A 23,309-nucleotide genomic window follows, 5' to 3' on the forward strand; every position below is an offset into this window, starting at 1 on the left:
CTGGATGCAGAAACACTTTTGTTGTTTTGTTTGTTCATCACAGCACCAATTTGTGTGGCAGTGTCTTCTTAGCATTTCATTTTTTTTTTTTTTTTTGAAAGAAAATACCTCCTATGTCAGTTGGTTGGGCTGATAAATAACCTTGGTGTGTGTGTGATATAACACATTGATGAAGGCATCTCTGACTCCAAGACTGAATGATTGATTCTCTTTGGTTAGGCCAAGACTACCTCACATCCATTTAGCTGCTGATGTCTCATAATTGGAATCATGTAAAAACACTATTCTCCAGAGCTGAGTGTAAATTTAATAATAGTTCATTTTCAAAAAGGTAAACAAGAAAAGACAAAAGTATAGTGAACACCAACATGGCTATGTCTGACTATTTCCAGATGGAATAAATCTGCTTTACTAAACTTATTGTCACTTGCTTTTTTATGGTGAATTTTGCTAGCATTATCCTTCCCGGTATACGCTCCCATTTCTCAGATTCCCTGGAGACTTAACTCTATGGTGTTGGACTGGATGCATTTGCAATTATGGTATTTCGGTTAAATAAGAAATGCAGTTAAAATCACAGGCGAATAATTTAGTTCACGCGATAAGTCGTCAACAAAACATACTGCGCCACGATCCTTCAGCTACTTCCTGTCGTCTTATTCATGGTTTGCGCCAGTGGCAATGTCCAGTGGTTGATCATGTGACCTGTGTGTTGCCATTGCAGTTTTGCAAAGTAAAGTAATTTCAATATGGCCAAAAACCCAAATCATTCTATCACAACAGTTTTTCCAGTTAGTGGATTTATTTTCAAAATATTAAATTGTGCAATGATATGGTCAATTTAAATGCAGCTACATATATTTTATACAATCAAGTTCATTCATGGAAAATTGATTAATTTGATATATTTTACTTGAATTGGTTTTAATGACTTCTTATGTATTAGCCCTACAGAGTCCACTATTTCTGTGGGAAACATTAAAATAATTTGAAAGCATAAACATTTCAAGGCAAAACAAGTTGCAAAATTCGACTCCAAATATGGCCTTTTTTTCTCTGATGCCTGCTCTCTGCTTAGAGGTTGACAGCCTGTGAGTCTCAATGAGTTGTTTTCCTTCAGTTGCTCTTCGTGGCTGGAAGACTCCATCTGTGTCTATCATGTGAAAGCTCCACCTGGAAGACTTATGAGCAGAACTGTGACAGACTGTCAGCAGTAGTGACACTGGCATAAGAAAACATCACATTTCCTCCAAGAAGAAGCATGACTATGTAATCAAACAGCAGATTTCTAACAAAATAGATTGGCAGTATTTTGAGAGTAGGTAAATCAGAGATCCGTAGAGTAATGTATAAAAAATAGACTTTTGAAAAATATTGAAAAATAAGGAACATCTTAAACAAGCGAAGAAAGAAGGACATTGTTAATGATTAATGGAAACGACTAAGTAATTTATAACATTTGCACACAAATTCTTGATAATGACTATTAATGGAATCTAGCCATATTTTGTCTGAACTCAAAACAAAGAGATATCTAAAACATACACAGATTCTTATGCAAGCGTAAATGATCACGTTGGGATCATTAAGGTGTTTTTGAATTTGTATTTGAAAAGAATTTTCTTAATAAAAATTACATATCAGAAAGTTATTTTAAATACCGAATGTTATAAAAATAAAACATAATTTGTTGACTGACTTAATAATTCAACATCTGCTCTTTTATGAACTTTGCTTTTTGGCTTTTTTTTCAATTAACATTGTTTTTATTTCTACATTTTTTTCTACTTCTGCTTCTTTTACTTTCTGATTTTAATTTTAGATTAATTTTTAATGCTTCCCCTCAAAGTGTTTGCACATTAGCTCTTATTTAAATTTGATTCATTTTCCACACCAAGTCCTAGTTTAAATTTCACAAAACCTTTAAACCTAGTTGGTCATCAAACAACCTATGATGCCCAGGATATTCTCAAAAAAGATTTTAAGAACTATCAAACCGTGACTACTGGAGCAACACAAGATGCACACACATGAATGAATTTTGCAAAGGCTCAGTAGATACACCAGCACAGATTGGCTCCCTGATCCTTGATCTAAAAGGACCAATATCTCATTTCCATTTAAATTAAGGCCACCTTGTCAGTAGGCTGATACTGCAACTGCCATCAATGATGGTGGGAAAAGAAACTTTGCTTCTTACCAATAAAAGTTCCAACATGATCTCCTCATCTATACCAGATATAGACTTTGATAAATCTAGTGACAAAAACTAAGATGATGCCTCTGAAAGTGAAAACAGCCCAACTGGTGCATAAAGTGGAAAAAACTAGAAAAATAACATTCGATCAAACTTAGATGATTTGAGTGAAATCCCTAATCAACTTCTGTGAAAAAAATTTAAAGACTTAAACAACAAGGTGACTAAATATAGACTTAAAAGAAGACATCAAAAAAATTAGGTTACTAGCAGATGAGTTGGCTTTTATTATTTATAAAAATGCACATTTTAGAACAATTATAAAAACCCCCTCAAAACCATATTGTTGTTAAATGTCTACTAAATGAGAAAAGGATGACCAAACACGTCTATCAACATGCCTGATATTCTTTCTTGAAGAACATTCATAAGCTGATTACCACTACATTTTTTTAGTTATTTGCCACAGAAATGAATAGTAACCTGTCACAGTTTGAGTCTGTCTTCGCTGATGAAGGCACCACCTCTGCAGATCCATAATTGCCTTAATTCCTGCACCTGTTCCACTCTGCTTAAATACCCTTCTGTTTCACCTGCTCTCTGCCAGACTGTGTGAAGCAGTGATTGTCTCAGTGGTTCAGTGAACTGGTCCTGTGGTTTTATTTCTCCTAAACCTGTTTTCTTGTCCACGCTTTGTGTCGGGTCCCTCTGTAAGTTGCTTTTAATTCAACTTGATGCCAGTAGCTACACCTGATTTGGGATTTGTTTATGTTTAAGACTTTGCATTTAGACACATGGATTTGCACTAAGATTTTGAATTTTTGCTTAATAATTTGGGATTTTCTCCATCTGCCCCTCTCCAGTTGTCTTCTCTTCAACTGTTTCTCTTAGATGAAGTGTCCCTCCCTCAGTCATGCAGTTAAAAAAATCTGCCTCTTCTGATTTTCTACTGCATCCAATGAGAAAAGGCAACAGATCTGTCCAATGTTTGTTAAAATGCTGTTGCCCCATGTTTATATTTCTGCACTGCAGTTTTGACTCTCAACCTGCAACTTTTAACCCTACAGTAACTGAAACCTGTAACTTTCAATGCATTCGGTTTTACTTATACCATCATTGCCACTTTCAATTTATTCTGTTTCTTCTAGAATACCTACTGCCAGTCCATTGAAAATGGCCAATCATTTGCATACCTTTACATTTTATTATGATAAAGACTGAAACTCTTCATGTCTTTTTTTGATTTAATCTTATCAAAGTAAATGGCTTTTGGATGAAGGTAATCAACAACTAAAATGCATGTGGCATGAATCATAATCTCATGTATTAAAGACACTGAAGCAGCAGTAGGATAACAGCTACATGCTGCTGATAATGACAGAAAGCCCACAGTAACCTTTATTCCTGTTTTTTATGGGGTCACATCTCCAGAACTGAGGATGCACTAATTATTCACATCTGGCTGTGTCTTTCAACTCTCACGAGCGTCACAGATCTGGCTCTGTAATTTCATTTCCAAGTCTAGCTTGTAAATTGTCTTAAAATGAAACGTGTGGTTCTCTCGACAATTATTGCTAACCCTCCTTAAGATGTGTAAAAATGCGAGTCATTCATTGCAGCAACCTAATTTCACTCTGAACACAAACAATTCAGGTAAGTCTTCATGAAACAAAGGATACATATTTATAAACATGTTTTTTTATCTACTGTCGAATGTGGGACATGATCTGTGATGCTGTGGGCCTGTTTCTCTTCCAAAAGCCCTGAAAACATAGCAGAGTGCATAGCAAAATTAACTCTTTAAAACATCCACCCTCCCACTCATCCATCTACGAAATATCCAGATGTTTCACATAACAATTTGGTGGAACCTACCAGAAAAGTGAAATTGGACGGCCTCAGGGCCTGTGAGCAGGATATTAATTATAGCCAGATGGCTGAAACAACACAGCAGTTGTTCTGTGTTGTTTCTTGTCAGGGAAGATTTTTATCCCTCACAATATAAATGTACTCTGATGGTGTATTCCAAGGATCTGTATTTTATGCTTTTTTTTACTGGGGCTGCCAGTGGGGCAGGAGGATGCTGTATTTTGTTTAGATGCATTTTAAAAAGCAATTCAAGTGAATAAATGATAAGGGAAACAACTAATTCAGACAAACCAATGAGATATACTGTGAGATAAGGTCATCAATATCCAACAATGACTCCATGTTTTGTCTTTTCAAAATGCTGAGTAACAGAAAGAGGTCTAAGTGACTTTGAAAGAGAGTTTATTGTCAGGAAAGAGAGGGCAGGATTTGTAGTCACCAAGACTGTTCAGCTGTCTGCTCCAATACTACAGGGACTACAGTGACATCTGCAGTTAGAGCTGAGAGAGTCATCAGTAAACAGTGGCTGTGGTGAACACTTGATTCTGACGCATCAGAGCAAAAAAACAGCACAATTTAAATGACTAAAATGGCCAGTAGGTTTGGTTTGATGCTAATTACACAGAAAATGTAAGCAGAACTGATGTTCAAGTGAGTCAATGTTAGAAAAGTGGCACAACTTTTCCTCAAGACTGAGATGATTATAAGGTGATCCAAAAACCAGATTCAAGGGACCAGAGAAAAGTTTACATTTGAGACGAGCTGCTAGCATGATCTAATATTTACATTTGAGTGATTTTCACACCAGTGGAACAAAAAAAAAATCAGGAAATCTTTCCCCAATGTGAGGAGACCCATGATCTGAACCATTTCACTGGTTCTAGGTCAACTTTTCACTTATGGAAATGAGGGGCACTTCATGCTGAAACATTTTATTCTGAAGGTAGTCCTTTTTTCCCCCAAATTGACATGCCTGGTTCCTTTGGACAGCTGGGGGTCACTGAATTGCTTTATGAAGGTTAATGTTTGAATCATATTGCATCACCTTCACGGTCACCAGATTTTAACACAATTGGACACAAAGAAAGTACTCTAGTCAACCATAAACTACAGGGGAACTTTTTGTACAAACTGCAAAGTCCGTTCACCCAATAACACTCAGATAGATAGATGGCAAAAGCAACTGTTCTTTATAGTTAATCTAGTTTAATCAAAGCAGATTCATGTTCATGTCTAAATCTTTTAAAGAGTAAATGCCCAAGAAGTTTATAATCCCAATTTGAAGGTATACAAAGGCATTAATTAGGTAAAGGTTATTTCAAAAGCTTACCAATTTCTGCACAACCACTGCTTTACATTTGTCTGACATGCATCTAAATCAACAGTTTTTGCTCACAACACCCTCAGGGTTCAAAACAACATCAGAAACTTAATTTATAGTACAAAGGATTATTTCATCTGTTGACCCATTTTTTCTCTGACTTCTGATATCAGTGAGACACGTTTGTCCACACATTCACTGCTTGTTTTCTGTTTTTGGAAAGATGTTGAGATGGTTGTGCATGGAAAATCACAGAAGATCAGAAGTTTCTGAAATACTCAGATTTGTCCGTCTGGCATCAATAACCATGTCAACTACAAAGTCACTGAAACACATTTTCTTCCCAGTTGTGATGTTTGGTTTAAACAGTTTGCCTTCATCACCTTCAGATGTCTAAATGCATGGAGTTGCTACCTTGTGATCAGACAAATCACTTTATTTATGTTGAGAGGTAATCAAACAACATTCCTGTTGAATGTTTTGACAAACATTCTATTTTTTTATTGTTCATATGTATTTTTTTCTGATTTATTTTGTTCATGTGACATGCTGATATTTTAGTATGACACTATGTTGTTCTTGATAACATTGAACTTCTAAATCTTCTAAATTACAATTTAGAAGCTTTACATAACCTCTTTGACTTGTCTGCATATCTTTGTTAAATATTTATTTTTGACTTTTGTGAATTTCACATTAATTGAATTCCTAATGAATTGACACTGAAATTCAGAAAAACAAGTAATATACCCTTAAATTAACCAGTACAGTTTAGTTAATTAAAGAAATCAACCAGTTAATTCAATAACAGACATTAGTTATTCTTAGATTTCAATTTAGAAACTCAATATATAAAGTATTTTTCTACATTAACCAAAACTTTGGGAACGTTTATCCTCAAACCCATCAAATATTTCCTGTTAGCTAAGGACACAATAATAAGTCTTTAATTAGCAAATGTATTTTGCCGAAAACTATTTTTTACAAAACATTCTTTTCTCCAGTGTAATTAAACTGTTAGGATGGAAAAAGGATTGACAAGTTAATCAGAGTTTTGCTTTTAGCCTTAACAAGATTTATGAAGGTTTGTGTGCATAAAGCCGGTAGGTAATTAATCAAAAATAACCTTGTTACCTCGTTTTATGTGGTTTGTAAGAGAGTGAACTGACTTTCAGCTCAGCGAATTAGATGACCATGAATAGTAGGAATAGCAACAACAAAAGGGTTTATTTTCTATTTGTACCTTGTTTGATCTTTTTTAATATGATTCTCTTGTGGCTTCAGAAGATTTTTGGTTCAGGTCTTACTTCCTTTTGTTCTCTCATTAAACCTTGAAATCTCCATCAAACAGGAAGCCCTCCCAACAATGAGAAAATGAAACAGGAACTCTCCTTTCAGATGTGTGCGTCTGCTGAAATGTTTGCTGTCTAATATTTCTCACCTCTTTCAAAAGCTCAAAATCCATTGATATTGTATTATGTAAAGACACTTAAAATGTAAGCAGCTGTTTTCAGACGTATTATAATGAGGTGGAGCTGGAAACCAGTCTGACAGCAGAGCAACGTGAACAGCAGCTGCTGCACTCCGAGCAAATCTTTATTCATGAGTTGGCGGAGAATCTCGAAAAAGCACATATGAATACACACGTTAAATCTTTCCATTAAAGCCAAAGAGACATTTATTTGCTTATCCAATTAGTTTTCTTATTTTGACACTTTTCAAAGTAAATATCAGTCAAATCTGTTTCTTCCTCATTGGGCTTGAAAAATAATTACATAAAGGATTACAGAGCAGGTGTGAACTTACGTCTTACTAAACAAGATATCTTTAAAATGTTACATTTTTCCTTTAGTAAGAAAAACACAAAACCAGATTGGTCAATTTCACGAGTTTTGAAAAAGATAATCTGACTGATGAAAGGTCTAAAATGAACCTTCAGACCCTTATTGTCCTCCATTATGTTGATGGCTTAAAGTCGTATCAGAAGGTTTCAACTCTGCAAATACGGCTTTTAGGATAGGGTTTTATAACTAAAAATAGGATTTTTCCAGCATTAACATCACATGTATGGGTCAGATTAATAAAAGAACAGTCACGCAAAGACAAAAAAAATGGACAGTCCTAAAAGTTTGCACTCTTGAGTTTTATCAAGTAATCAACATTCTTGCATGTACGAGTTTATCCTACCATCACTCCTCCATGCTACCTGAAAATGGAACATAATCGAAAACTAAAGGACAAAATTGTTAAAATTTACAAATATTGTAGTTAAAATTACTTTTCACAATCCAAAGCTGCTTTTTGAAGAGTAAAAACATAGCCTTTCTGGACATGAGCTAAACATCTGACTGGGTTCTTCCAGCAAGTCCCATCATGGTGTCCATTGTACACAGATCCCTCATCATGGCTTCATAAATATTCCTGTAAAAATATCAGATTTTTAAAACAAAAAAATGTACTTGGATAAGTAATGAGTAAAAAATTAATTTCACATTCATGTGACATTTATTTCAACATTACTCAACTGAACTATATTTGTCTGGGGGTTGAGTTTAAAAGATTTAAAAAGCTGCAATAATGTAACTGCCTACACAAACAAACACTTGGCTGAAGCACCTTCTGATTAACTTTCAGCTTTCAGTCATCTTGAGTTTCCACCTGCCATTAATTATGACTCTGATTAGCCTGAAATAAGATTCTGCTGCCCCAGTTGGGTTTTCTTAACTGTTCCACACTTCCAGCTTGCAGTAAAAGCCATAAGTTTGCAGAAAGGTTGCAAAGAATCTGAAGGATCAGTTAAATAAAGGTACCAGGACATTACAAAAACTACATGTTTCACCAAAATTATAGGAAGAATACCAAATACATTTATCAGGGAAACTGCCAATAGGCCAACGACACTGCAGAAACTTTAAACAATGACATCTATGCTACATGTCACATTGGTCTTTTGTATTCTCTTTACGTCTAGGCTAAAGAGTGAGATTGTGACTCAGGAGCCTTTTGTAGCAAAAAAAATAAAAATAAAAAACATCCACTAAACATTCACAAGAAGAATCTGGAAGAATAAGACTAATTTATGCTTCAGCATCAAAGTGAGTCCAAGCACACAGTCAAATCAACAAAAGACTTACTTCATAATTTAAAAAATAAGGTTTTGTTTAAAAAATAATTATTTCAACAGAAGATCTGTGAATTCCTCTGGAGAGGGCTTTGAACAAGAGATGTCCTGACAATCTGATCAATTCTTGGGTCAGTCATTTTTGCTAGACTCCTAACAAAATGACTGAAATGAAATTAAAGGTGCTTCAACAAACTAGTTTAGGAGTAATTAAAACCAGTCAATTGTCAAACATTAAAACAAATAATTTTGTGACATAAAAGCTTTTGAATAAATCTGCCAAACTGCTTGAAGCTCATGAAACCACAACACAGATGGAGCAAAAAGTTGTTTGTGGAGCAAAGTGATGAGGAAACCTGAATTCCAGAGGGGTAATCAGAAAGATGCAGGGAGACGGGAGATAAATGAGGAGAGAATGAGTCGGTGAGAAAGGCAATTACGTATCGGGAAGAACATACTGAAAGGAGGAGAAGCAGAACAGAGGAGGCAGTGAAGCGAACAGACAGAGATAAAGAGAGGTGAAAAGAAAATTAAAACAAAGAATAAAGGACAGTTGGAAGTAAAGTGAAAGTACAGATTGGGAGCACAAAGATAACAAAGAGATGACACAGGGACATAGATTCAGACACATAACACATGCACAAACACACACTTGCAAATCATTTTAAAAGTGCTTAGTAATGGCATCAGGTAGTGCTGTGTGTTAAAACTGCGCCACAACATGACTTGAACGTATTCCACCCAAATAAAAACAATCTAAATGCTTGCTGTGCGAGAGTTAGCAGCGCACAGACGGCCTGAGCGTGGCCAGATGGACCAACTGACCGGCTGGCAGGAAGTAACAGGCTGTACGCTTCTTTTTTGATTGGCTCTAATTATGATCTAGTGCCGTGCCTCCCAGGGAAATGCTGACTGGCTGATGTGTGTGGTGCATGAGTGTGAGCTCCAGCATTTGTGCGATGAATCCAGAGTATTTTCAAGTAGGAAAACGGGATGGTTTAACTGAGGAGCTGTGCGAATAAAGAGCAGTGTGTCTTTGTGGATCAATCTGGAGTAACTCAGCAATGTCACTCTGGACTGATAAAGTAGTGACTTTGTTTTTATATTGGGAAATATTATTATACAAGCACTTAACCCCCTTCTCTGTGGGTGTGGCTTTAGCCTGTTCTTCCTCAGTCAGCCCCAGCTAGATTCTCTATATTTGCAGATACTAAGAGTTTCTTCTTTTTGGAACTACTTCAAGGATGATACAAGCCGGACCTAGCAGGTTGATGGACAGCAGACTGCATTCCTTGATTGGCCTATAGATTTACGTCATCGACAACATCCCGACCATTTTTCATTTTCAGTAATTCGATGGTGAAACCTACAGATCTAAACCTTTTTGTCGATCAGACAGCAACAAACAAATATACTGAGAAATTTTGGAGAAACTGGATGCCCAAGGTTACGTGTACAAAATGACATCTTTGGAGCGCCGACCACAGATCCTGCGTGCTCACTGTCTGCCCACGTTCCCACGTGCCCCTCCATGTTCCTGCCCACATAGTGAGGAACACACTGCCAACGGAGACACACCCAAAAGAACCGATTCAGACATTAACTGGCTGAAAAGAGAATGGAGAAAGGGCTTTAGTTACCTTACTTAAAAGTAAATTTTATTGTCTTGTAAGGATAAGATGAGAATACACAAAGTTGTGTTGATAGTCTTTATTAATTTACATAAAGTAAGAAAACATTTAAAACATTTTTTTAAACTATATCTGATGAACCCCAGTGGTACTTGTACAATTGCTTGCTTAACCCCCCCCACTTCATCACAAGGTACTTCACAAGACGGATATCACTCCAATTCATTCCATTACATCCAATCTGATTCAGATCCAATAACAAATCCAAATCTATTTCAAAACAGAATTTGGCTGACCCTGTATTTCAAAAGAGTTAGACGTTGTCTTGCTAAGATCAGTCCAGCTGACTGCACAGTCACTGGCATGCAAGTCTGCAGGACAGAGTGACTTTTTTCAGGAACCTCAAACAGAACAAGAGCTGGGCTCAGTGTGAGCATCCATCTGCCTTCTGTTGGTTATGAAGATGGGAATAAACATCAAGAACATGCTAAGAATTTATTTATGTAAAGTAAGTGGCACTTACTTTACATAAAAAAGTATAACATTTAGAACAGTTTTGTACATTTTTTTAATTTTTGTTTAAGAAGTACTTCACAGACAGAACAAGTTCTCTGTCAGGTTTTTCTTTCTGGTCTAACTTCACATCTGTTCTCTACCCATTTTATCCTCCATTCTCCACTTCTGTATTTCCTATCCTTCATCACCCTCTTCTTTCTTTAATTTCCTCCTCCTTGTGACATCATGTTTAACTCAGAGCTGCTCCACACACCAGGCCTCTCCCCTCACGTTTTCTTCTTATTCAACCTTTAATCAGATCAATTCTCTATTCCATTCACAGCCATATAATAAGGTGATTATGTATGACACTCACACACACACACACGCGCGCACACATATCCAGCCCCTTAGCTGTGATAGAAGCTGACGTTGCATCTTCAATAAAAATTCAGTGAATGTCCTTCGTAAGAGAAAACTGGCAACCTGGTGCTCCCAGATTAATTTGTCTCTTCTCTTCTAATCAGTGTCAGAATGTAGGAGGAACCCAGAAGTGGAGGAAGGGGCGGCTCAGAGGAGGCCAGAAGTAATGAAAGCAAACAAGAAGGCGAGGAAGGTTCCTCTAAGTGTTTGATTAGAGACCATTGGCAGACCGCTGGAATGAAACCCAGAAATTGAATTTACGTATTGATAACCAGAAATGAACAGTGTTTACAGTTTCTTTTCACTCACCACCTCAGAACATGTTTATGTATGAACCTTTAATGAAACCACATCTGAGAAGTCGCCATAGCAGTTACCCTGTGCCTAGTTTTAGCATGAAAATACAAAATAATCTGATGGAGAATATTTAAAATGGAAGCAGGTTTTTTCACTAAAAATAAAATTGCAAAAAGTGTTAGTCCCCTTTCCTGTTACATTCCTAAATAAAAAAAAGCCTTCTGAATGCAGTCAACTGTGTATGTTGCTCTGTTATATAAAATAAATTAAATGAATGAATATATTAAAATGTGTGTTGTAATGTGCCAAAAATAAAGGTAAGAATCATTTTATAAAGAGTAGAAGTATTTACCTCTCAGGTGAAAAGATTTAGTTGTTTAGAGTGAAAACACAACATTCTCACAATATCAGTTACATTTAGTGAACTTTATTTTAATTATTTACCAGAACACCAGGAAGTTTGTTTTATTTTATTTACCCAAAAAGATGACAGATCATAGGAGGTGGTGAGTTAAGAAAGACATTGGCTGCAGTTACTCAGTTAGACAATTAAACTAAGCATAAGGAAGTACACACACTAATTGGTTTGAGAGTTGAGCACTCCCCTGACAGAAAGCCAAGCAGTCTGATGCTTCACGCCAGCTTTTATATACATTACAAGTCATATTACAGATGAGCATAATCAGTGTTTATTTTCTGTATGGAGAAAATAAACACTGCAGAAATATTTTGTAGGTCATACATGCATTTATTCAAGAGAGGAAAACCATACATGGCAATGTATGCATTTTTTATGTTACACACATTTAGACAGCTTTTTCTTTCTTCTTAAAAATTCCATGCACACACACACACACACACACACACACATATATATATATATATATATACATATATATATATATATATATATGTATATATATATATATATATATTATATCTGTGCACACACAGACAAGAGCTCTCAACTAAAGTAGGCGTGCCTCTTCTTTGTCCACCTGTGACTAATTATCAACAGAAGATGCAGATAAAGTGTTATTGATTGTTGTAAAAAAATGAATGAATAGTTAAGGTTAGCATGACCTTCTTATTATCACAGAAAAAGAAGAATACAAAGGAAATAAACACAGCACATCAGGGCCATTTGATAATTCAGTGGGAACTCCCTGAAAAGGCTGAAAACAGATAAGGAAAAGTCACCTTTAGACACCTTTTATTCATGTCATATTCATTCACAGTTTTTATATATTATATCAACAGATATATGTGATTTATGTAGGACATGAAATCTGACATTGCTTTCTATCTCAATGAGAAATCAGTGTCTGCCATCCTCTTCCTTGATACAAGGATTTTGTTTACAGTTTTACAGTAATTGGTTAAAATGAACAGAAGCGCTCATTGTTTCTTTACCCCAAACTACATTTCTGAATTATCACAGCATAAAATTGTCAGCAGTTGTAGTGAATCTGTCAGTCAGAACTCATTTAATACTGCATTTAATAGTAAATGGTTGTCTGCTCGCTCTATATTTTCTGTGCTTATCTCACTGTTGTTTTCATATTATGTACAAGAACCACAATAAAAATAAATAAATAAAATAAAAATAAGCCAATCTTATTTGAATCATACTGTACATATTAGATTAAGTAACTGCTGGAAATATTTCATTCTGGATACATACTTAAAATAATATGGCAGTTGTTGCTTAAAGCTTTGGTGGAAACATAACTTTGTATTTTAAAATTAGAACAATATAGTTTTGGTCAAAAATGTCCTCACATTGACATGAATGGGAACAGATTCTCAGATATTTTGCCTGGTAAAATCAAGATTAAATACAACAAACAAATAATATGAATAATTACTTAAAAATTAAATTAATTATAAAAACAAGAATTAGGTTCATAGGCTAAAAAATAGGGCACAAATATATAAACATACCAATATACCAACATTGTTACTCTATAGCCCTGCGACATACTGGCGACCTGTCCAGGATGTACCCCGCCTCTCGCCCGGAACGTTAGCTGGAGATAGGCACCAGCACCCCTCCCGACCCCACTGAGGGACAAGGGTGTTCAGAAAATGGATGGATGGATGGATGTTACTCTATATATCATATAAAGTCCAAAAATAAAACTTGTGCTCTCAGTTCTTGTCAACCAAGCCACACTGAAAACAAACAAAGTTTAAAAATGCCGTCAAAAGTATCTGCCACTCAAATGATGAGTGGGAAACCAAACTTAAGAAAATAGAAAAAAAAGAGCCCTGAAAAGCGGTGAACCATTTAGTAAACAGATACAACTAACTACCAGTAGTTACTACTCTATTTGAGTCAAATAGTTTGAACAGTAGTGGCAAAGTACAGACACCAGAAGGCTTCAGCCTGGCTGTCATCCATTTTTCTCTCCAAGAGTCATCATGAATACACAAAAACTCCTCTGAGCGAATGCAGCTTCCTTTCAATCCACTGTCAGGAAGCAGCCAGTCATTCTGTGATAAGTAGTGACAGTCAGATGTGAATTCAGGTGACGGCCTTTCTGTCTGACTTCAGCGAAAATGATGACAGAAATGGAAATTATGGTATTTTTCCTTTTGAAGGTGTCTCAAAATGCGCCGCATGAATAAGAGTCCCAGAATTAAGAGGATAAAGCACAAATCATCAACATCAATTTTCACCAGACAATAAAAGACTGGGAGTGTCTGGGGTCTAAGAAGGTTTCTCCTTTGAGGACAAGAAGGAAAAGGAACTGAGTGGTGTGTAAAATCTCTAATGAGCTGAGGTGATCATCAGAGGTCCTGGATTGTTTATCTGCAGCGTCCAGTGTGTATCCTGTATCAGTGATAAAAGATCTTCTGAAGTCTGTTGTGCTGTTAAATAAACAAAATTTGCATATTCTAACTTCATCCCAAATGTCTCATTAAAATACCAAAGGAAAGGTTCTTAAAACAAGTAGATGTCTAAATAAAATGATTTACATTTCTTAATAATCTCTTTCTCTGTTATTATTCTTTTAGCTCACTTCATGTATTAGATAATAAAAAATAAGAATGTTGTTAAGCTTAAATGCAACTTTTAAGACAGTGGAGACACTGTCACAATGAACAGATAAAAAACATGAAATCATGTTTCAATGCTTCATAGCGAAAACTGCATATTCCCTAGGGAATACTGGATATAGAAGTGTGGATGTATTTAGAATATCTTCTAAATGTATCTAAAATAATATTTGAAAACATATAGTGAACTATATTAATTTGTAAAATCCCAGGAGTGGTATGCCATCCACAAGTTCAAATGTTCAAAATACTGATTAGTGTGAAAATGTTTTCATTTAGTATTTGTTTTCATTTTACCTCTCATTATTCTGTCTTCATTGATCTTGTAACAGTATTCATGAGGGAAATCAAAATAATCCTAATAGTAAGTAAGAAGAGAACAAGAGTTCTGGACAGGTTAACTAAATGTCGCGCCTTCCTTTACTCATTTTTATAAACTGACAATGTTTTGATATTATATTAAGCTCAAATTGTTGACACAATATTTTGATGTGTTATTCAATTCAGTCTTCAGTGGAGTAGTTGGGTTAATATTCTTGCTTGACCACTTGAGATGATTCCCTTTGAAGTGCCATTTGGAGTAAAACCAAATCACTTTCCTGCTCCCTGGCAGGAGCACATTTGCATTCAGCATGCACACACTCTGGCTTTTACCACAACTCCAAAATAAAATAAAAGTAAAAACGCTCTTCCGCTGACATGTGAAATAAAAAGGATGGATGGAAAAACTCCAAATTATTCTGCTTCTCTTCAAATAAACAGCCTAATAGTTGACAATTGGACATCATAATGTGTTCCAATAGGACAATAATTTCAAACATACACTAATACTGGATTTTGGAGTGGCTAAAGCATCTGAGATGTAATGCTCTGGAATGGCTCCAACTGCAGTCAACAGAAAATTTGGGGATTGATTAGACTATAAGAAATCTGATTAAATATCCAGGTAAAATTATATTAGAGCACTTCTGATGGATTCTACTGCATGTATAATTTTCAACGTGTATGAAATGTATAAAATCCTCCATAACTTCACAGTTGTTGATTATATAATCATTCCACACAGAGAATGATTACTCAGTCATTACTCAAGAAAAATACTTGAAAGGCACAAATGCAATAATTAATGTAGTTAAATCTCTGATCAGAACTGCAAGTTTTCATTTTTTGTTAGTTTTTCCAAGTTTATCCAATGTCATATTATGTGCACAACAGCGCCCCCATGCGTACTTCTTTTTCATTTCAACTAAAATCTCACCAGAAAATAGATTCTGAGTCAAATGTCACGTTTCTGAAGAGTCAATTTTACCTTAAATTATTATATTTATTCTAATACCAGTTAGAATACTGAAATCTGGGAATCTTTCTTTCTGCTTTTACTTTTACTGAGATAACTCAATTCATTTTTCCTGGGTAGGAACTTTTGTTCTACCACGTGTTTCCGGTCGGCTTCTCTTCATTTCCTCCCCACGCGAGCTACTTCAAACATGTGAGTGGCTGTGCTTCGTTGTATCGTCGCCAGATAATTCCACGTTTTTACACAACTAGGAACACATTTTTGATCTTATTGTTCTCCACAGTTCGACTATGGAGTCAGCAGAAGAGGACTCGTTGCACGGTCAGAGTTCAGAGGATGAAGCCAGTGAATTATCGGATGGAGAGGTAGGTTTTATGTTAGCATCAAAGGTGCTAATTAGCCGAGCAGCACCACAAACACAGGAATGTATTCTGTTCTGCAATAAGATAACATTCTAACTTTATTTTTCTGACTCAGCATTCCGTTTTGCAAGCGAATGAAACTCGGACTGGTGTTGGTGTATTTGTTTTAAACACTTTCCGCTCTGGCTTCAAAAACATGATGTACCTAACATTAAAATGCCAAGGTCTGAGTAAGAATAGTAATAGTTTATAACATTTGTCTTTTTTTCTGTTTGGCATTGAGTGTAAATTTAGTTATGTTTACCTATTGTCGCCTTTTGAGTTCATTCAGAAAGTCTTGAGTTTAAAGCGGAGGCGTCCAAACTTTTTACCGTGGGGACCTAAAATGGCAAATTAAATTATTCTGGGGTCACAAAAGTTTGATTATTATTTGATTATTTTGCACAGTTTAATCCACCACCTGAAATGAAGAGAGTATAGCACTGTCCATTTAAGATGAAATGGAGAGTGCTACGATTTCTCTCCATTTCATTGCACACACAATAGTCTGTAATAATGAGGTATTATGGAAAATGGTGATGCCAATGATAAACACAATTGCCTTGTTACACTACCCTGCTTTTTAAGTGTGTAATGAGAGAAATAGTCTGTTGGTTGCAAAATAAAACTGTGTTTTGACTAAATATGGAAATGTTTAAGATTTATTGATGTGAATGGACTATCTTCAGAGAAAATGCCACAGTTGGACTGAGTTTTATGTGCACTGTCTGGAGTTGTTCATGATCTTTGGAGAATGTAAAACATAATATAAATTGTAGTATTTAAGACTTTAACTTTAATGTCCGAAAGTGTTGTTTTAAAATGATTATACAACATTTGATGAAAATGATATGATTTGTAGAAACTTAAACTTTTACTGTTTAGTTACATAAACTCTTTGTGTGCATTTCCAAGCTTCAGGAAGCTTTCTCTAAGGGGTTGCTGAAACCTGGGATGAACGTTCTGGTGGAGAAGAATAAGAAGCTTGTCAACAATGTGGTGAGTAATTTATATCCACAGAATTTAAGAATACCTGTAAATAACATTTAAACTGTTGGGAGCTTTTAATGTGACCATTTAATCTGTGCTCTGTGTATTTGTTTTGCAGGAGGGGTTGAAACGGTGCCTTGCTGATTTCCGCAAAGACCTACCGTGGGTGGAGAGGTTAGACATGACCAATCTGCCAGCTGAAGACGTCGTCTCTAAAACTGAAGTGAAGGTTGCTGCTGAGACCAATGGAGAACTCGATGCAGATGATGATTTCCAAAGAGAAATGTTCTTGTAAGTAGTTGCTAGTTAGAATACAGAAAAAATAAGTTTCTCCCAACTTTCCCCATTGTCTTTTTTTGTTCTGTGACATATACCTGTTTGTCCGTTTAAGATTTTTTTTTGTTTTCATTTTAACAGCTCGGAATGATGAAACTTAGCTACTTTGCTGTGCTGCCATTAACCTTGCTGTGATTTATTTAACTTCATTTTAAATAGCTTCTTACATCGTTAGGTTTCATCTGATCTTATTGTGAAACACCTCAGATACTGAAAAAGCTAACTTCACTCAGTTACTGTGTCCACACTGAAGAGTGTTGTAACCTGGTCGTGCTTACTATGGTTCACTGATTGGGGAAAAACATTGAATAATTTGAGTTTCTGTCTATGCCGATAGTAAAAAAAATAAAAAAATCATTTGATTCCAGTCACCAGCCGATTTCTTGGTTCATATCTAATAGTGACGTCTGTGGAGACAAAAACAACACACTGTTGCTTTTAATATGTATGTTGAGAACCATTTACTGTGACTTATTATTCAGTTTGCCAATGATTGTTTGACACAATCTGAAACTCCTACTTAGAAATTGTTCTGTGTTAAACTCCAGCTACCGGCAGGGTCAGGCTACAGTCCTGGAGGCCCTGCCTCTCCTCAAAGCGCACAATATAGCCACTAAGAGGCCAGATGATTATTTCGCAGAGATGGCCAAGTCAGATCAGCAGATGCAGAAGGTAAGACGTTCATCTTTCACAAGTGTCTGTCCCCTTGCAAATTATACAATTATACAAATTATACTAGTAATTTTTGTATTCACTTTATCCTTTGATCATTGTTGTTAAAACTACAAAATTAACAAAAAAAAAATCACATCATATCTTTTAGACTTTAATTTTCTACACTTTAAAAACAAAATTTAAACACGTCTGCTGATGTTTTATCAGAACTGATTTAAATGCACATGATTTTTTATTTTCTTTAGATAAGGCAAAAGTTGATCACAAAGCAGATGATCCTGGAAAGGTCTGAAAAAGCCAAAAAGCTGCGTGAGCAGAGGAAGTTTGGGAAAAAGGTTTGTTTGTTTGTTTGTGCCTTTCTTTCACACAATTTTAAAGACACATTTCCAGTTTAACAAGAGCAATTATGTGGAATCTGTTTGGATGTCAGGTCCAAACAGAGGTGATTCAGAAGAGACAGAAGGAGAAGAAGGCTATGATGTCAGCGGTAAAGAAATACCAGAAAGGTAGGACTTTTACATCTGTAATTTTTTTAATGGGTTTCTTTTATAGTAACATCTATGTTTATCCTGCTTGTTAGATGTAGTGGGTCTTTTATGGGTTCCATTTCCTCTCTACATTTTTTATTTTGCCTTGTAGGAATGACTGACAAACTGGATTTCTTGGAAGGAGACCAGAAAGCAGCTAAGAATTCGTCTGATGGGTCAAAGAAAGCTTTAGCCAAAAAGGGGTGATTATTTCTTTTTTCCATATGTTTTTCTTTAAAGCTGAATACTTATTTATTTATTTTTTTCATTTTTATTAAAGCCTCAACTTGTTTTGATCATGTCTTGTGACAGCCCCAATGCTAAGCGAAAATTCAAGGATCAGAAGTTTGGCTTTGGAGGTAAAAAGAGCGGGAAAAAGTGGAACACCAAGGAGAGCTTCAATGATGTTTCCGGTTTCCGAGCCAAAACGGCTCACGACAAGGGAGCGAGGAAAGGCAAAGGAGGGAATAAAAATAAAAATGTGAGTCAAATGCACATAAAAACAGATATATTTGGGCAAAGCTTTTGTAAGAAGACTCCTAAATTTTTCCATTTGGATTTTCAGAAACGTCCAGGCAAGTCTGTCCGCAGGAAGATGAAGGGTCGCTCATAAACCGGACAGGACTTGGACCTCATTTCTTGGGCAGGATTAAGAAGGACACTGTAATCTGGACCACATGTATATATTTTATACAATATTATTAAACATGGAATCACGTGTAGATGTCGAACACCCTAAAACCCTTTTAGAACAGACACACACATTAAGATGGATCCTGTTCAGACAGAGGTAAACTGCAGAGTTGGCTGAAATACACAGTTGTTTTACTCCATGCATTTTCAAGAGGTTATCTTTAAGACCATTAAATGATGGTCTTAAAGCCATTTTTGGAGACTTGGAGACCACATGTCAGTATCTACTGCAGCCAGAGTGCTGTCTAATGGATACCATGTATTCTGACGCTGAGATACTGTTTTTGTGTTTTTCTGAATCTGCCCCTGGACTTAATAGATTCTCCTATGTGGCACCACTTTTAATTACCAAGCTGCTGTCAGTTTTGCCTTTGCCCATTCATTAGTATGTAATGTGTTTTGTGTAGATTTGTGGTTTACTTTGAGAGTAAACCATACATATGCAAATAAAAAGAATGTTTTAATGATGAACACAACAGATCTGTTCTTCTGGTTGGTTTAATTGCCACGCTTTTTGGTAAAAAGAGCAAGTTGAGTGATATCTGTCTTACGTCGTGGGAAGTTGAATCTTGGGTCTTGACGGTCTTGTGGAGGCTAGTGAGAAAGAGCAGAATTACTTTTGAGTAACAGTTGGAGATTTGTTTTATTTTTAATAAAAAAACATTCAGTAATTGAGGGAATTAACTCTTCTATAAAAAATGTAAGTTTTATTTATTTCAGTATGCTTATAGCTCATAGTTCATTGGTTATTTTGATGTTTGGGGTTTCCTGGGCTGTTGGCTATAAATTAAATTCCTCAGAGGTCAAAATGAGTGAAGAAGCACAGAATCCAAATGCTCAAACATTAACACAAAATTTCAAAAGTTTTTGATTGGGGAGCCATATCATCTGCTGAGGTTTGTCTGCTGTCTTATAAAATCAAGTCAGCGCAGTTGTATAAGAAATTTGACAGCGCCTCCTGTTCCTTCTGCAGTCATAATTTATAGAGATAATGCTGATTTTCAGCAGGACTTTAACATTCACATACTGCTGAAAGTACTGCTACATTGTTCAGTGATCAGGATGTCTCTGTGCTTCAATGGCCATCAAACCCATTGAAAACCCATGGGGTAATTTGAAGAGGAAGATGAGACACTAGAGGCAACAATGCAGGGTATTTAAAGGCCGGGATGGAAGTAACCTGGACTCCCCTAACACTTTAGCATAGCCACAGCTAATCCCCATGCTACATAATATTCAAGCAAAAAGAGGCCCAACCAACCAAGTGTACACTGGATTTTCATTATGTTGATAAAACCTATTTCTCCTCACCAGTTCATTGACAAACCATCCAATCTCTTGACTTTCAGTGATGGGCTTGGGGTACTTTAATGATGGTGCCATGCGGACCCTTCGGTAGGCGTCAATATAGGTTGCTGCAGAAAAAAAAAAAAACATACAGTGAGACTTAAGATTTTTGAATTTAGAACAAATATTTTCTCTTCAGTCTAAACGAACTTACTGTCCTCCGACAGTGATTCTGGTGGTTTACTGCACATGGGTTTGTCTGGGAGGACATGCACTACAAGAGAGGGGCTCATGAAAAAACAAATTTTGAAACAAATAGTTGAATATATAAATATAAATGCATTCAGCATAGTGAAACATTGGGGGGGAAAAACTTAAACCACTCAGACAAAATTGAGTAATCATTTGACTCTTTGTTCTTATTTGTAAACTTTTCATTGCAGCAAATAATTGTTTCAAAAATTATCTTTAAATCCATAGTATCAAATTTTTTAACTTAATTTGAAGTTTCAGTTGACTACTTTTGCTATAAATTTTAGGTTTATACTTAATCTGTTGGTTGTCAAACGTTTTCAGCAGTTCAATGATTTAATCTGTTGAAAACATTTTACAAGTATTAAGGTAATGACCTTTCACCTTGGTGTTTATAAACATCTACAACTTATCTTTCAGTATGGTAAAAATTGGAGCTGTTTTAATGGTGTAGCTGAAGTTACTGTTGCATGATGTCTGACATTTAATTAAACTATATAGTGTCACTTAACTTTATTCTTCTATAAAGGAAATATAAGGGATAGTTGTATCCATCAAATTATCTAAAGAAATGCCATAGCAGTAAAGCTAATACTCAATAATGAATGTAAGGTTAATTTATGACGGTGTTGATTTGGAATCATTGTAGAAAAAACGAAGAGTAAATTCCTCAAAAAAAAAAAACCTTAGAAAATTTGAGCTTAATCTCGGTTTTTTTGTTTTCTCGCAAATCTTTGACTTTTGGATCTCAGAAAGTTTTTCTAGATAACTTCTAAAGTTAATCTCCTTCCTGAATTTCTTAGCGGAAATGTTCTCCTTTTTATACGGTCCTAATAAGCCTTCTCAAGTTTTCCTATGCAGTGCTTTTAAACACGTAGTCGTGATATAGTTATTTGTTTTTAGAACTCGAAACTTAATTTAAATTGTTTGTACTATTTACAAGTTCACAGTAAATAATCTTGCAGTATATGCTCATGCTTTGTTTTGTAGGAGTGAAAGGGGGGAAACAGACTACTTACACTTCCTGTAAGGATTGATGCTGAACTCGGTGTGCAGTTTCTGATATCGCCGCTCTTTCTTTACATTCTCAACGTGAATTGCGTTTAGATGAACAAGGTCCTTTTCCTGCCTGCCACCGGCCATAGTTGGAAAAAGCGCAGCAGGGCAGGGGACCCTCTTTCTTTAGTTGACCAGCTGTGTGTTGCCTAGCAACAGTAAATGTTGCTTTATGTTGCAGTTACGACGCTCGAGCGCATGATGGTGCCACGCGCCCAGCAGTTATTCACGAAAATTTCCAGTTATTAAAGAAATATTTTCTACTGAAATAAATGAGAAATTATGCTGGGCGAATGAGGAGAAATGTGTTATGTAAAGCCATCCCTAAACAAAAGCAAGAAAACTGGGAAATATCAGAAAACATTACTGGAAAAAAAAAAAAAAAGTTAACTCTTGTAGGTGTCTCATTCTACTGCATATTTATTTTTAGCTACTGGTTTCTGCAAAAAAAAAAAGAAAAAAGTACAGGCTTGATTTGTTAATATTGCAAGCAGCTTCAGATATGTATACTTTAGCTCTTTGTATGTGTACATGACTGACATCAAGATAAAGAAACTTATTCTTGGTATACTGGGGGTTATTTTCACTCTAGGCACTATTATCCTTTCACATTTAACTATATTTTTCCAGTACATTACATGGCATATGTAAATCCTCCTAAATGAGGGCATGTCTTTGATAATGTCCACCAGTTTGATTACTTAAATTCTGCTTGCTTAATGGGTGCGTTCACACTGCAGCCTGAAGTGACTCAATTCCGATTTTTTTGACCTAATGCGATCTGTATCCGATCTTTTCATGGCAGTGTGAACAGCACAGGTCGGATTCTTTTTCAAATCTGACCCATATCCGATACGTATCCAATTCAAATGTGACCTAACGTCCAGGTCGCCTTCATCCGAACTGAACGTCACTGATTCTCAACAAATCTCACTATTCTGCGTCCTGATACGCGCAAGTGGGAAGAAAAACAACAACCATGACGGAATATATGAGGATTAAGTTGTTAATATGTTGCTCCGGCCGGATAACAGCTTCAAATATGTAAACTAAGCTCCATCGTTAGCCTCCATGTTTACTTCCGCAAACAATGAGCACTTCTTTTTATGGCGGTTGGCAGAACACTTAGAATGCTGACGCTATTGCGCCCTCTACTGCGCATGCGGGACACTTTCAGGTCGTTTGCCCGTTTACACTGCAGAACGCATACAGGTCGCATTTACTGGCAGTGTGAACGGCCCCGGCAAAAAAATCGGAATTGCCAAAAAATCGGAATTGAGTCACTTCAGGCTGCAGTGTGAACGCACCCAGAGTGAGTATCATCACTACCTATAGATACTTCTTGAGTGGAATGTACATGTGAGGTCCAATATGTAAA

General features: G+C 36.0%; 2 protein-coding genes across 3 annotated transcripts; one reads left to right on the top strand and one right to left on the bottom strand.

Moving 5' to 3' along the window:
- The first annotated feature begins 15,834 nt into the window (after positions 1–15,834).
- ebna1bp2 (EBNA1 binding protein 2) lies at positions 15,835–19,808 on the top strand. Of its 2 annotated transcripts, XM_015054969.1 has the most exons (10): positions 15,835–15,906; positions 15,998–16,079; positions 17,031–17,114; positions 17,224–17,396; positions 17,990–18,113; positions 18,362–18,451; positions 18,547–18,622; positions 18,756–18,846; positions 18,956–19,124; positions 19,209–19,808. In XM_015054969.1, exons 2-10 carry the CDS (start codon positions 16,005–16,007, stop codon positions 19,254–19,256), a joined length of 930 nt encoding a protein of 309 aa, XP_014910455.1. In that variant the 5' UTR covers positions 15,835–15,906; positions 15,998–16,004; the 3' UTR covers positions 19,257–19,808. The 2 variants fall into 2 exon arrangements, with proteins under 2 accessions (XP_014910455.1, XP_014910454.1); XM_015054968.1 differs by lacking the exon at positions 15,835–15,906 and having other exon boundaries at positions 15,913–16,079.
- An 8-nt stretch (positions 19,809–19,816) lies between these two features.
- On the bottom strand, positions 19,817–22,101 carry cfap144 (cilia and flagella associated protein 144). Its single transcript, XM_015054970.1, has 4 exons — positions 21,895–22,101; positions 20,838–20,897; positions 20,648–20,751; positions 19,817–19,930 (listed from the first exon to the last, which is right to left on the bottom strand). Exons 1-4 carry the CDS (start codon positions 22,016–22,018, stop codon positions 19,835–19,837), a joined length of 384 nt encoding a protein of 127 aa, XP_014910456.1. The 5' UTR covers positions 22,019–22,101; the 3' UTR covers positions 19,817–19,834.
- Between the last annotated feature and the right edge of the window lie 1,208 nt (positions 22,102–23,309).

The sequence above is a fragment of the Poecilia latipinna genome, unplaced genomic scaffold, assembly GCF_001443285.1.
Source record: "Poecilia latipinna isolate Pla-1442-1.1 unplaced genomic scaffold, P_latipinna-1.0 Scaffold1288, whole genome shotgun sequence".
In the NCBI taxonomy this organism is placed as follows: Eukaryota; Metazoa; Chordata; class Actinopteri; order Cyprinodontiformes; family Poeciliidae; genus Poecilia; species Poecilia latipinna.